Genomic DNA, 12,235 nt, shown 5'->3' with positions numbered 1-12,235 from the left:
CACCCCGCTGTAAATCTGTGCGTTGGGCTTCTATTATACAATGTGTGTGCTTAATTCTCTATACGCTGAATATTTCGCAAGGTTTTTATTTTCGCGAATTGCGCGAGTCAGGTGGTTTTCGCAAAATTAAGGACATGCTAACATAATGACTCTGATCCCGATATGAATTTGACGCCCGCGTATACATTTCTCCGTTCAGTACAGTACTGCATGATCGCGAATTCAACCACTCGTGAAATTGTTGGAAGTCCCTGTTCCGGAAAATTTAGACTTGCTAAATTTATGGCATACACCAGTGCTCGACACTAACGGTGGCCTGGTGGCCCGGGGCCACCAAAAATGAAAGCCGGGCCACCAAATTTCAAAAAAGGGCAAATTTGGTGAATTTTTTTGAAAAGTATGTCAATAAATTTGTAACTTTTTGCGCCGGATATTAGGCATTAAATTTCTTTAAAGGATGGATGGAAAGGACTGAATGAGTGCCTGAGAGTGAGTGTTGCGAGTTTGTTGAGGTTTATTTATGAGAAAATATGTCCAACTTCCAATTCTTACTATGATAAAACTTGAATATTTGACTCATTCAAAAAAAAAAGGACTTTTAATGTGTTTTATTGTTTTTGGGGGGCTACCCAATTTTTCTCTCGGGCCACCCAAAATTTGAAATTGACGATTTTGGTGGCCCCATCCGGCCACCAAACAAAAAAGTTAGTGTGGAACCCTGCATACACAGTAGATAGATTAATAGATAGGTACAATGTGTACAATTGAAGATGGATAGAATGTTGAATAATTACTGACATGAGTGAGCAAACAAAGAAACGGATAGAGAGATAATGAATAAATCAATAGAGTTTTAGATACAATAATTAGATAAACAAATATCTGCAATGTACATACCTGCATAGATTTACATGTATGCTGTATATGCCCGATATTTATCAAATCTTTATTCGTAAATTGGGACTTCCCGACAATTTTAAAATTTAAAGTGGGTAAATTCACAATAAAGGAGTACCATACTGAATGGGGCATTGTATATCTGCACGTCACATTCATGTCGGGATCACAGTTAATATTTTTGCAAATAGTACAGCATACCTGACTCACAAAATTTGCAAAATTTTCTTTTCTCATTTTTCCACTAATGAATTATATAAAAACTTCACAAAATATTCAGCATATACACTATGCATTCATGTATAAATAGGTGTACATACTAGGTACATAGAAACTCAAACATACATGTGGATTGAGTGAATGCAGCAAATGTAAGTGGAACGCAGCAAATTTTTAGGAAATTGGACAATCCATTAAAAAGTTATGAATTTTTAAAGTTTCAGTGCAGCCATAACTTGATGAGAAGACTACTACAGTTTGTGATGTCACTTTATATGTTTAACGACATAGAAAAAAAAAATAGAGAATTCAACAAAATTTATATTTTTTTATGAAAAGTACACATTTTCTCAACTTGTTGCTAATGATATTGTTCCCTCTGCTTTATGAAAGAGGTAAGTAAAGTGCTGTTTTATACAAGATAAGTGAAAATATGTTGAATTTTTCTTTCTGTTTTTTTTATATCATTGCACATACATCATGTCACAAAGTGTCGCAGTCTTCTCATCCAGCAATTGCTGCACCAAAACTTCTTCTGCACCATAACTTCTTAACTCTTTATGTGCCACGTTCGCACGTCCGGCTCAGTCGACGGCGTGCCAACTTCGCATATTCTGCTCAACAAACAAAGCCGCCAAAACCGATCGATAAATCGCTAATCCCACGGTACAATCAAAGCGTTTCTCACGCTTTTGTTCCTCTCACCTACGGCTTGCATTGTATGTGGTGATTTACTATCAAGCGGTGTTCCCAACTAGATTTGCGTGTACATTCTAAGTATCTGTCATTAATTTATCTGCAAAAGTCATGCCTTTACAGTGATGTAGCAACTGGTAATTCAGAAGAAAAATTGAAAATAGAATTGTTATATATTGTATATAGAAGCAAAGTTTGGCATTCCTCCTTAACTTTGCTCACTATTATGTCCAGCTTAACAGAAATTTGTAGAAGTTACATGTATACAAATTGGAAAAACAGAATTCTTTCTCAAAGCATGACTACCTTCGTGTCTCAGAATAACGTGGCACACAGGGGGTTTCCACAATGGCACATAAAGAGTTAAAGACTCTTGAACGGATTGTCCGAGTTTCCTCACACATCGCTGATGTGTTCTACTGATATTGCTGCATCCCTTCAATATGTACAGTACGTACATATGGATTTCATTTTGCTGTAAACCGTTGAGGACAGACTGATTATGCTACACATGCGTTTCCCCTAAACAATTGCCCGAGTATACTCAGGACTCGTCCTCAACAAGCAAGTGAAATGAATACTTACCATATAAAATGCCTCCTGTATCTTGTAGAAGTGGAATATGGAGTGGAGGAGGATGAAATCCGCTAATAAGAATCTGTTGTCACCAACGATTAGTCACTCAATGCAAAGCTCTGGTACTTCCCAAATTTCTTTCTGATGCATGAACAAGACAGCTGGAGAAAAAAAAATGCACAAAGAGACTTGTTGGACACATACTTTATGTATACTTTACAGCTTAATACATGACTAAAAATGCAATTTTACCAAGATGGAAGCATGCCTCAGAACAGCTGTGTCTCCGTTTGTTCCGTGTAGGTTAAAAAATCACCCCGTGCAGCTCCAGCAGTGGCCAGATGTAGAGTGATTCGGAGTGCAGTGAAGAATACCTCACCCTCACAACATGTTTTCAAAGCTGATCATACTTCCTTTCAGAGGGACATGATCACTTAATCCTTTGATGATGGGTGACAAATCACCCAGCTCTGCCTACTCAACTGGATCTTTTTCCTCTTTTAACCCGTTCCATACTGAATTTTGAAACCCCCATAGACTTGATACACCCTGGCTATCAGGTTCCCACGTGGAACGGGTTAAATAAAGAGGGGGAGTTGGAAGAAGGACAAAATAGCAGTAGAGTAATTAAACCCCAACAATGGGAGCAGAAGTACTCTCATAACCGCTTGTCTGTTTCTTTGAATGTCGTATAGAGCATACGCCCCATTTTTCTTTAAAATCTGTAACAAAGGAGATGATGATGGATTAGTCAGACTAATCGTCTGCTCTGCAGCAGTTGCCAGGTTTGGTTTTGTTTTCACCGGAGTGAAAAAAAAAAAAAAAATCTTGCAGTGGCTGTTAGCTACTTTCATTATAAAGTAGTCTGCATCAAGGATTCAAAATTACAATGTGATTGGTTTTCTCAGTGGAGTTCACTCTACTGCAAAGATTGGCTTGAAGCCTCTGAAAGAATTTATTCACCACCATTGAAAACAACAACTACTACCAGTAATTATGAGTGGGCAATCGGTTCAACCATGATGTTAGCATCTCTTAAAAAATGTGAGAAACAGCTGAATTTCCCTTTCCATGAGGTGTGAGATTTTCACAGGAGTATTGTTTTAGATATGTAGAATGTGACATTGCTGAAAAAGATGTACTCACTCAAACATTGTCACAGTTACTATAAAACAAACAATTTGTACTGAGCGTTTGATGAATGAATTCGGTAAAATGTGAGTACACAACCTTGTCTTAGATTGCCCAGTCTACAGGCAATACATCATACTGTAGTTCAATTTAAGAGAAAGCTTGTCAGAAATTGAGACATGCTGTGATTCATTGGCATTCTTTCCCCCAGCAGGTACAGAGATGTTCTTGCCAGTACATTGATTTCAGTGAAAACAGCTTTTGATATGGTATCCCTTTAGTACAAACAAGGAAGCCTGTACACTATCTATATTAAGCTACTGAATATGCAAATGTGGGAACATTGAAGGACACATTGGCCCGAATTCATGAACGTGGTACAACTGAAACCGTGGTTTAAACCATGGACAAAAAACCATGGAGCGCCAAGTGTCGCACAGAATATTTCGTTACGATTTCGTGGATAAATGACCGTTTCGTTAACGAAATGTTCATTCAGTTACAAAATGTTGTCAATTTGTTACAAAATAATAATTTCATTGACGAAATTACTGATTTCGTAACAAAATATTCCATGCGACACTTGGCGCTACATGGTTTTTGTCCATGGTTTAAACCATGGTTTAATTTGTACCACCTTACCTGTGAATTCGGGCCATTGTGTAATGCAAGCATGCTCCTTACCTTGTGTTGCTTCTAGGAGTGCTAGTCCCAGCAACTACTATCTGTTAGTTCCCTGCACCCCCAGGCCCGTAGCCAGGGGGGGTGCGTCGGGTGCGTACGCACCCCCCAAAATTCTGAAAGGTCCACTTTTTCATAATAACGGTTTTTAGCAATTCTCAAGATAACAATCCAAATAAATATAAAGACACATTATATGCTACGTAAATGTGGAAGAGTACGTTTAACAATGTTAAAAATAATTGTACGAAACCCTTTTGTTGTATGAACCATCGGATCGCCCCCATGCACACAAACACAAATATTATGTATCAATTTGTGCGAGCTATTACATATTGAAAACTTTCGGTCATCTGCGAAGCCGCGCTTCCGCGCGAACGCTACAACACGTAAAACGGGTCAAAAATCGACGCATTTTTCCACAAAATCTGCCATAACTTTTGAACTGTTTAAGAAGCAAACTTGGGGCGCCCGGATTCTGAAAGTGGACACTTTAGGGATTATTTATGTGTATATATCTTTATTGTAACATTTGTAGCAGTGACGCAAATTAGATCAGAAAAGTACCTTATGAGTAGAATTGTCTATGGCGAACAGTCCAAATTTGACGAATTTGAGCTATTTTGCCGTCTTGCAATTCTTCCAGACGGGATATCTCGAGAACGGAAGATCGCACAAACTTGGGGCGCACGGTTTCAGAAAGTAGAGGTTCTGCCCATTTTTGTGACATAAGAATCTTGTCCATTGGTTGAGCAGTCCTGACGCAAATTTGCCGTAAAGCTAGACCAAGGAGGTACCCTCCTTGGCTAGACTACCCATTCACAATTGCTGTCATAGGGAACGTGTACAATCCATACAGAACTATCACGTGGCGAGACTACCAACGAAAATTTGAGCCGTTGACCTTCACTGTCTGCCGTTGTCAGCAGTGTGAATTCCTGTGATTTCAAGCTTTTGTTTCTCGCCAAATATCATTTTCAACGCAATATCCAGATACAGTTGTATGTGAGACATTATCTAGATACGTAGCAGCCTTATTGACAACATAACTGTTAAGTTTGGGAGCAAAAACGACCAAATACATTCCACATTCCAATTCTCATTTTTCGATGATGGCTGTAGTCGGACTGGTGCATTTCCTTCGGAGGTGGTTAGTTGCAACGGTCACCTTGCCACCTGCTGTCTGCAATCGGGCGCTTATATACACGTGTTGTACACAGGTAATCAACTGAAATAATGTTGTAAAGGAATGATAAGGTCATAGACTATATCATTTCAACTGTAGATTTAACCCGATTGCACTCATGCATATCCATTACAACTTTGACGTTGATAACGAGAGGGTGGTGAAATTGTTCGCCAGAAAGCATCCCAGAAGACTGGAACTTCAAACAATGCTTAAAGACTAGAAAAAGACTAAGCGAAGATCACACTGCACAAGTGCACATTCAAAGGACCTGCAAATGCTCCCCTCTAACTCCTGTTATGTAATCATCATTTTCTATTTTGGATGATTACTTGCCTGTCTCAATATATTGTTGATTATTAGTTAGGTATACATTTTCTCATGTTGTGACAGTTCGATTGGTTCTCATTTTGAAGTGAGCCAAAACCTAAGAACATTCTCACTTATAATTTCCAAAGAGTATTATGCAGGCACGCAAACTCAATTTAGTTGTATTTCATCTAAATGTAATGGGTAAGAGGGTATGAGAGAGAATGCTGAGCTATGAAGTAAAATGGTAAAGTAAAAAGTTTGTCAGATAGTATTACAAAAGCCTGAATATTGCAAGAGCTCCGGAGTAAAAACAGTCAGGGAAAAACCCTATGTATGATAACATTGTGAGATCGTTAGACTGCATTGTGACGCGTCGTTATTTAATCTACATTCTTTATTCATATTTTTCATAAAAAACACAGGTAATGAGCCGGATTGGGTTAAAATTCTCACTTACAGCTTTGCAGAAGTCTGAGTCAACAGTATCACACAGTACTTCAAGACGTATTAGTACAAACGATTTCTTGAGCCTGCACCGTTTCAGGATCTGTTCTGGATACGGCGGTAGAAACTCATTCTTTTTTGTTGTTTATTTTATCATTATTTACTAATCTCTTTTCTAACTTACAGGTAGCGGATTTCTTTGCAGGCCAAATTCGGAAATGTAGTGTTGATTATTACTTATACATTTCTACATTTCATACAGTTCTATTGGTTCTCATTTTAAAGTGAGCCAAAACCTAAGAACATTTTCACTTATAATTTCCAAAGAGTATTATGCAGGCACGCAAACTCATTTTAGTTGTATTTCATTTAAATGTAATGGGTAAGAGGGTATGAGAGAGAATGGAAAGTGCTGAGCTATGAAGTAAAATGGTAAAGTAAAAAGTTTGTCAGATAGTATTACAAAAGAAACTCATTCTTTTTTGTTTGTTTATTTTATCATTATTTACTTATCTCTCTTCTAACTTAAAGGTAGTGGATCTCTTTGCAGCCCAAATTCGAAAATGCCTACAGACAGCTAGTAACCAAATATGCTACTATAATTTAATAAATAAGAAATAACCATTCCAGTATGTATCTTAGTGTGCACAGTAAGACAGATCAAATCAAATAGGAAAACATCTGAGCACTAAGCCTGAGGTCTAAATTTGCACTCAACTTCTTCCAATGGCTAACGGATGTTTAATTTTTGAATTTCACTGACCTCCAAATTTCAAAAAGAAAACCTTCTTAGCATGATGGTTAATATGACATTTGACTGATATTGGAGATGTTTGCGAATCGGATCTACTACCTTTGATATTATTAAATCTAAAATGATTATTTGAAAGTTCGGAAATGCTGGAAATATCCTACCACAAGGAGGCAAAATATAAATGGTTCACATTTACAATTCATTTTGTTTTAAAAATTTTCTTATTTATTTTCGTTTTTGACAAACTCGCATACCAACGGCTGATATACTGTATAGTAAAGTGAATGTTTCATCTTCCAAACAGCATCCAATGGGATGGAAAACTCCGACTGAAAGGTGGACACCGTGACCATACTCGCTAAAGAAAACGCGTAATAGGGGTCGTTTTTTCTCACGGATTAGATGGAAGTGTGATGTACGAGCGTATATAATCAAAGGGTATCAAAAAGGCCGAAATTTGGGAAAATGGTATATTGTTCAATCATGATGAAGTACTTCTTTAGGGTGCAGGAAACATTTAAGGAATACTTGTTTTTAAGGCCCGAAAAAATCATATGATCATTACTCGTTTAGGGGCCATTTTGAAAGTCCATGTATGAGCATGGTGTCCACCTTTTAATTGTCGCTACCCCTCCCGGGACAGTATCAAAGGACCGTTTTGTTAATTAACGCAATCCCCCCTTCCTTTAAAAATCCTGGCTTCAGGCCTGCTAACGCGGGTATACAATAGAAAAAATAAAAGTTAAAACAACACCAGGAAAATCACTATTCTCAATTTTGCGGCGCGCTACGCGCGCAGAGTCTCGAACACAATTAAACTTTGCAACTTCCTGGCAAAATGAGTTTTTACTATTTCCTAGATGAAATACCGTAACGCGATTGCATGCAACAGACAAAAATACAAATTTCCTCGAGACTTTAAAACGTCATTAAAACAGTCAAAATTCACAATTTGCGGCGCGCTTCGCGCGCAAATTCTTATACAACTTTTGTAGTTCGGTCGTCCAAAGAATATATATATATATATATATATATATATATATAATTGTGTGTGTGTGTGTGTGTGTGTGTGTGTGTGTCATCATTGGTATTGGTACCGAAGGTCCGTTTTTTTAGTGACCGCACCCCCCCTTGAAAAATCCTGGCTACGGGCCTGACCCCCCATATTTTACAAGCAACATCTTGATACAGAAATATGGCAAAAAACAGGTTATTGTGGGGATAGACCAGGTGACACTCTTTACTCGTAATGCTTTCAAGGCAAGGGTTTTCCTGTCCTGGTGTAATGAGGTTCAGAATCTATACAACTTGTGATGTACAAAAATGAAGTGTGTTTGTATGATTGTCTTATGACATAGTAGCACCATCCATTTATTGCATGTTGTCAGTAGCATGCATATGAATGCGTGCACTGGGCATTTCATCCTCGCTACTGATGTCTTGAAGGTTAACTGTACAGTGGTCATGTTGGTAGAGTTGGGTTTTACTGAAGAATTACATGAATTAGCAAAGTTAATGCGAGATGTGACAAGTGACGTCTGTGCTAATACAACCGGGCGGCTTTGATGGACTGCAAATTGTGAAGGAAAGTCGCAGTATTCCAGGACTATCTAGTATCTTGTAGCTTTGATTGAGTGTTTGAAGTTAACAAAAAAAAAACTAAAGTTATAGCAATGCCATGTTTCCACAAATTACTGTGTACACCATATATTGTGAGTGTCTAAATTTTCGTGAATTGGGAATTCCCGACGATTTCGCGAGTGGTTGAATTCGCGATCGTGGAGTCTTGTACTGAACGAAGAAATGTACACGCATACGTCACGTCCACATCGCGATCAGATTCAATATTTTTGCGTGTCTTTGATTTTGCAAATAGCACCTGACTCACAAAATTCACAAATATAAAAACCTCACAAAATACTCGGCATATACAGTAATTGGTTTCAAATATAGTTTGGGGTTCTGCTGGCCAGGGCCGTCAATACAATTTTCTATTGTATGGTAGGACTGCAGCCACAGACTATGGACACCACAGAAGTTGACCATGCTTTCTCTCTCTGTTCTCCCATTTCTTCCAACAGGCCAGGGCATGGCCATCGACGGGGACATGAATGTCCAGATCGAGACCATCTCGCTGTCGTCCAACTACTCGGAGTACTCTGGAGTGCCGCCGGTCAGGATCCGCTTTGGCCAGATGGAGGACCACACCGACGAGGGCTCCACCACGGACGAGGAGGAGAAGGAGAGGAAGCGGCAGCGGAAGAGAGCCAAGAAGGAGCGAGAGGCGAAACGCGAGACACCCCCTGGAAAGCCTCGGGATGACGGTGAGGAGAAATTAAGCGTGTGTGAGGGATCAGTGGAACTAAAAGTTGCCATCCCCAGTTGAATCCATTCTAATTTTGAATAAGAAAATTTCTAGCCTTGATGTACTGTACAAGCTGTTCTTTTCGTGTACAGATATATTTTCTTGAATGAGGAGGTCAAAGATATTTTCGCAAGATGTTGTTTTCACTATTTTTTCACTTCGAGGCTATCATAAGTGCACTAATGCCTGCCGTTCATGATATTTTTGTGTGGTAAGCTTGCTGCCTTACCGTGATTTGCAAAATTCGCAAAAATTAAACCCTTGGATAAATATTAGGTTATACAATAAAAGAACATGATGTAGTGGCAGATATTTTGCATATAATTTTGCAAATAGACTGGTCTTTCCAACATAAACAACTTGACACAATATTGTTGTGCTTACAAGAGACACACAATAAAATGAAATGCAAAGCTGACCCGTTGAGGATGGGTTGATTTTGCTACAACTTGCATTTCCCATCAGACACTTGCCTGAGTATACTCGGGACTTGTCCTCAACGGGTTAAGAAAAGGGATAATTCTGATCTTTATTTTCATTCTGTTGCTCTGGCTATTAAATCACAAATTTAGCCACTTATGGCATTGACTTTCAAGTCCTGAAATGTAATATTTTATATTCACAAAATATGTGATATGTACAGAAGGTTAACAAGGGATTAAGTACGATTGTGTGTGTGTATATAGATGAGAAAACTATGTTTACTGATGATTAAAACAACTCAATCATTGCCTGAGTGTGAATTAAAAGGCATTGATACTATTATCATGTTAGCAGCATGTGACTTAACAAGTACAAGTACACATACATACATACATACATACATACATGTGTGTAAGTCCCATTACAAAAATAAATCACATAATAAGTTTGCATCTTGACAATAATATTAATGTATTTTGTAATGTGTTTACCTGAAAACATGCCAGCTTTCTATACAATTGTGACCCTGCACCTCAAAACAAACAAAAAGTCGCTAGACATGAATTTTAAGTTAAGACCATATTCTGAAAGAGCATAATTTAAGCTTTAAAATGATGTATAATTCAAATCAAATGGACTCTCCTAACCTATCTGAATATTGGAAAGAAAGCACAAACTCAGGAAAAGTGTGAACTGAGAAAAGAGGCTCTGAAGTACAGTGTCTATTCAAGCGCTTAATCTTTACCAAACCGTGCTGGCTGTGCGATGAATGGGACAAAAAACAGGAAGTAAACCACCAGAGTAACAACGATGAAGGATCAGATTAAACTGAAATTAAGCATACCTCATTAGCACATTCTGTCCATAATCAATGCCAACTTTCAAAGCAGTAGTACTATCCTTTCAAAAGTTATTAGAGTTGAAAGTGAAGAGTGTGGACAAGGTTTTTCAGAAATGAAAAAGAGATTCTAAAGACACACCTAATCACACTATTCTACCAAAAATGTTCGAGATAAACTGCTAAAAAAACACACTTTCCTGCCCGTTTTATGATACCAAATTTTAGCATACTGCAAAAGAAGACCCGCTCTTTTAGAAAATATGAAAAAGTCAAGTTCGGCTAGGTTGACCCATTTCACTTATTTTCAGTCCTCACGTAAAATCAGTGTCTGCGACTTTATGTTCGTTTTGAGGTGCACGGTCACAATTGTAATATTGCTTAGTAATGCACTGTTTTTTTTTTGCAATTTATGACAAGCCTTGTCATCATGAAGATTGGGTTTACGATTCACCATGTGGTAGTCCTGAAAAGGACTGTTGGAAGAGGAGATAGTAGATGAGTGAAGAGGGAGAAGTGAGAAAGGAGAAGCGAGATGGAGAGTGAGTGAGCGTAGAGGTATTCTATCTTGAAAATTTGTGAGTCCTGAAAAGGACTGTGACCCAGAAGAGAGGTCAGGGAGAGCGAAGAGAGAAGGCTTGATGTTCCGGACAGCTTGACTGTCCATCCTCAGGAGTGAATGGGTGCTGGGAGCGCCAGGGTATAAGTAGACATGATGGGGACGGAGGTGTAGCGCATGGTTGCCAGTAGAAGGGGGTGTGGTTGTGAACTGGGTCGTAGTGTGGGATGCGGACCTTGGTGTACACAGGGTAGGAGTAGTTCATGGGTGTTGTGTGAGTGGGCAGAGGTTGTAGCGGGAAGAAGTGATGCATGTCAAGGGCGCGGCAGGCCAAGTTTCGGGTGAATTGGGCCCGGGGCGGGTGTTGTTAAGGGCACCACCATGCAAACCTCCACCCTCAAACATGAAGCCTTGTCATATTGTGTGGAACAGTAAGTGTTCAGTGTAATAGGTACTTCCATATGCAATGATAGCATCGGTAGTTTGACAAGATTTATGTTTTCTGTCTTTTCTTCTTGTCCCCTTGTCTTCACAGATGGTGAGTTCTACGACTGGAACAAGTCCAGCTGTCACGTGATGTGAGTCTCTTTCCTGGAGCCAGAAGTAATATGCTTCGGAACTGGAGAAGGATCACTAGGAGGAGGATAGTACTACTTTGTCGCAAAGCTCAAATGTCGATTTCAGTGGTGCGTGACTGTTGGAAGGAGCTGCGCAAGTGAATTTCTAACAATTTTTGCCTGGAGAAAGGGGAGCTAGCTCCAGCACTGTACATGGATTTTGTGCTATTTTGACTTTTCACTTCACACCAAGTGGCAGTGTTGGGCCATGTTAAAGGGCTACAAAATGTACTGAATCATACACAACCATAACCAGACTGGGAACTTTCGAGCATTCCGTGGAGATAGCTTTATACCTCATGAGTTACATTTTGACTCGAGTCATAGGGGTCACATGTTGTGTAGCAATGGGGTCATTCACCTCACATATTTGACATATACACGCAGGCTTCCTCAACAAAGAAAATCACAGTTTTGTATTTTGGTGTGGTGCATTATACACACTCTCCTTGTGTCAGCAACTTCTGGTATGGTACGCTTATTGCAATAGACCAGTCTGCATTTGGGCACTGTCTTGCACTGTACAGTATGGTATGG

General features: G+C 39.0%; 1 protein-coding gene across 1 annotated transcript in view; it reads left to right on the top strand.

The window, feature by feature from the left end:
• Nucleotides 1–11,663, top strand: part of LOC139742187 (uncharacterized) — a 60,551-nt gene extending 48,888 nt beyond the window's left edge. The window contains exons 11-12 of the mRNA XM_071652766.1: nt 8,978–9,220; nt 11,617–11,663. Of these exons, the coding sequence (XP_071508867.1) occupies nt 8,978–9,220; nt 11,617–11,663 (290 nt within the window). The remainder of the gene's footprint in view (nt 1–8,977; nt 9,221–11,616) is intronic.
• Nucleotides 11,664–12,235: the final 572 nt, after the last annotated feature.

This window comes from Diadema antillarum, unplaced genomic scaffold, assembly GCF_040938485.1.
Source record: "Diadema antillarum isolate AM-2024a unplaced genomic scaffold, OU_Dant_1.0 seq00000984_RagTag, whole genome shotgun sequence".
NCBI lineage: Eukaryota > Metazoa > Echinodermata > Echinoidea > Diadematoida > Diadematidae > Diadema > Diadema antillarum.
This window is presented reverse-complemented; position numbering and strand designations above follow the sequence as displayed.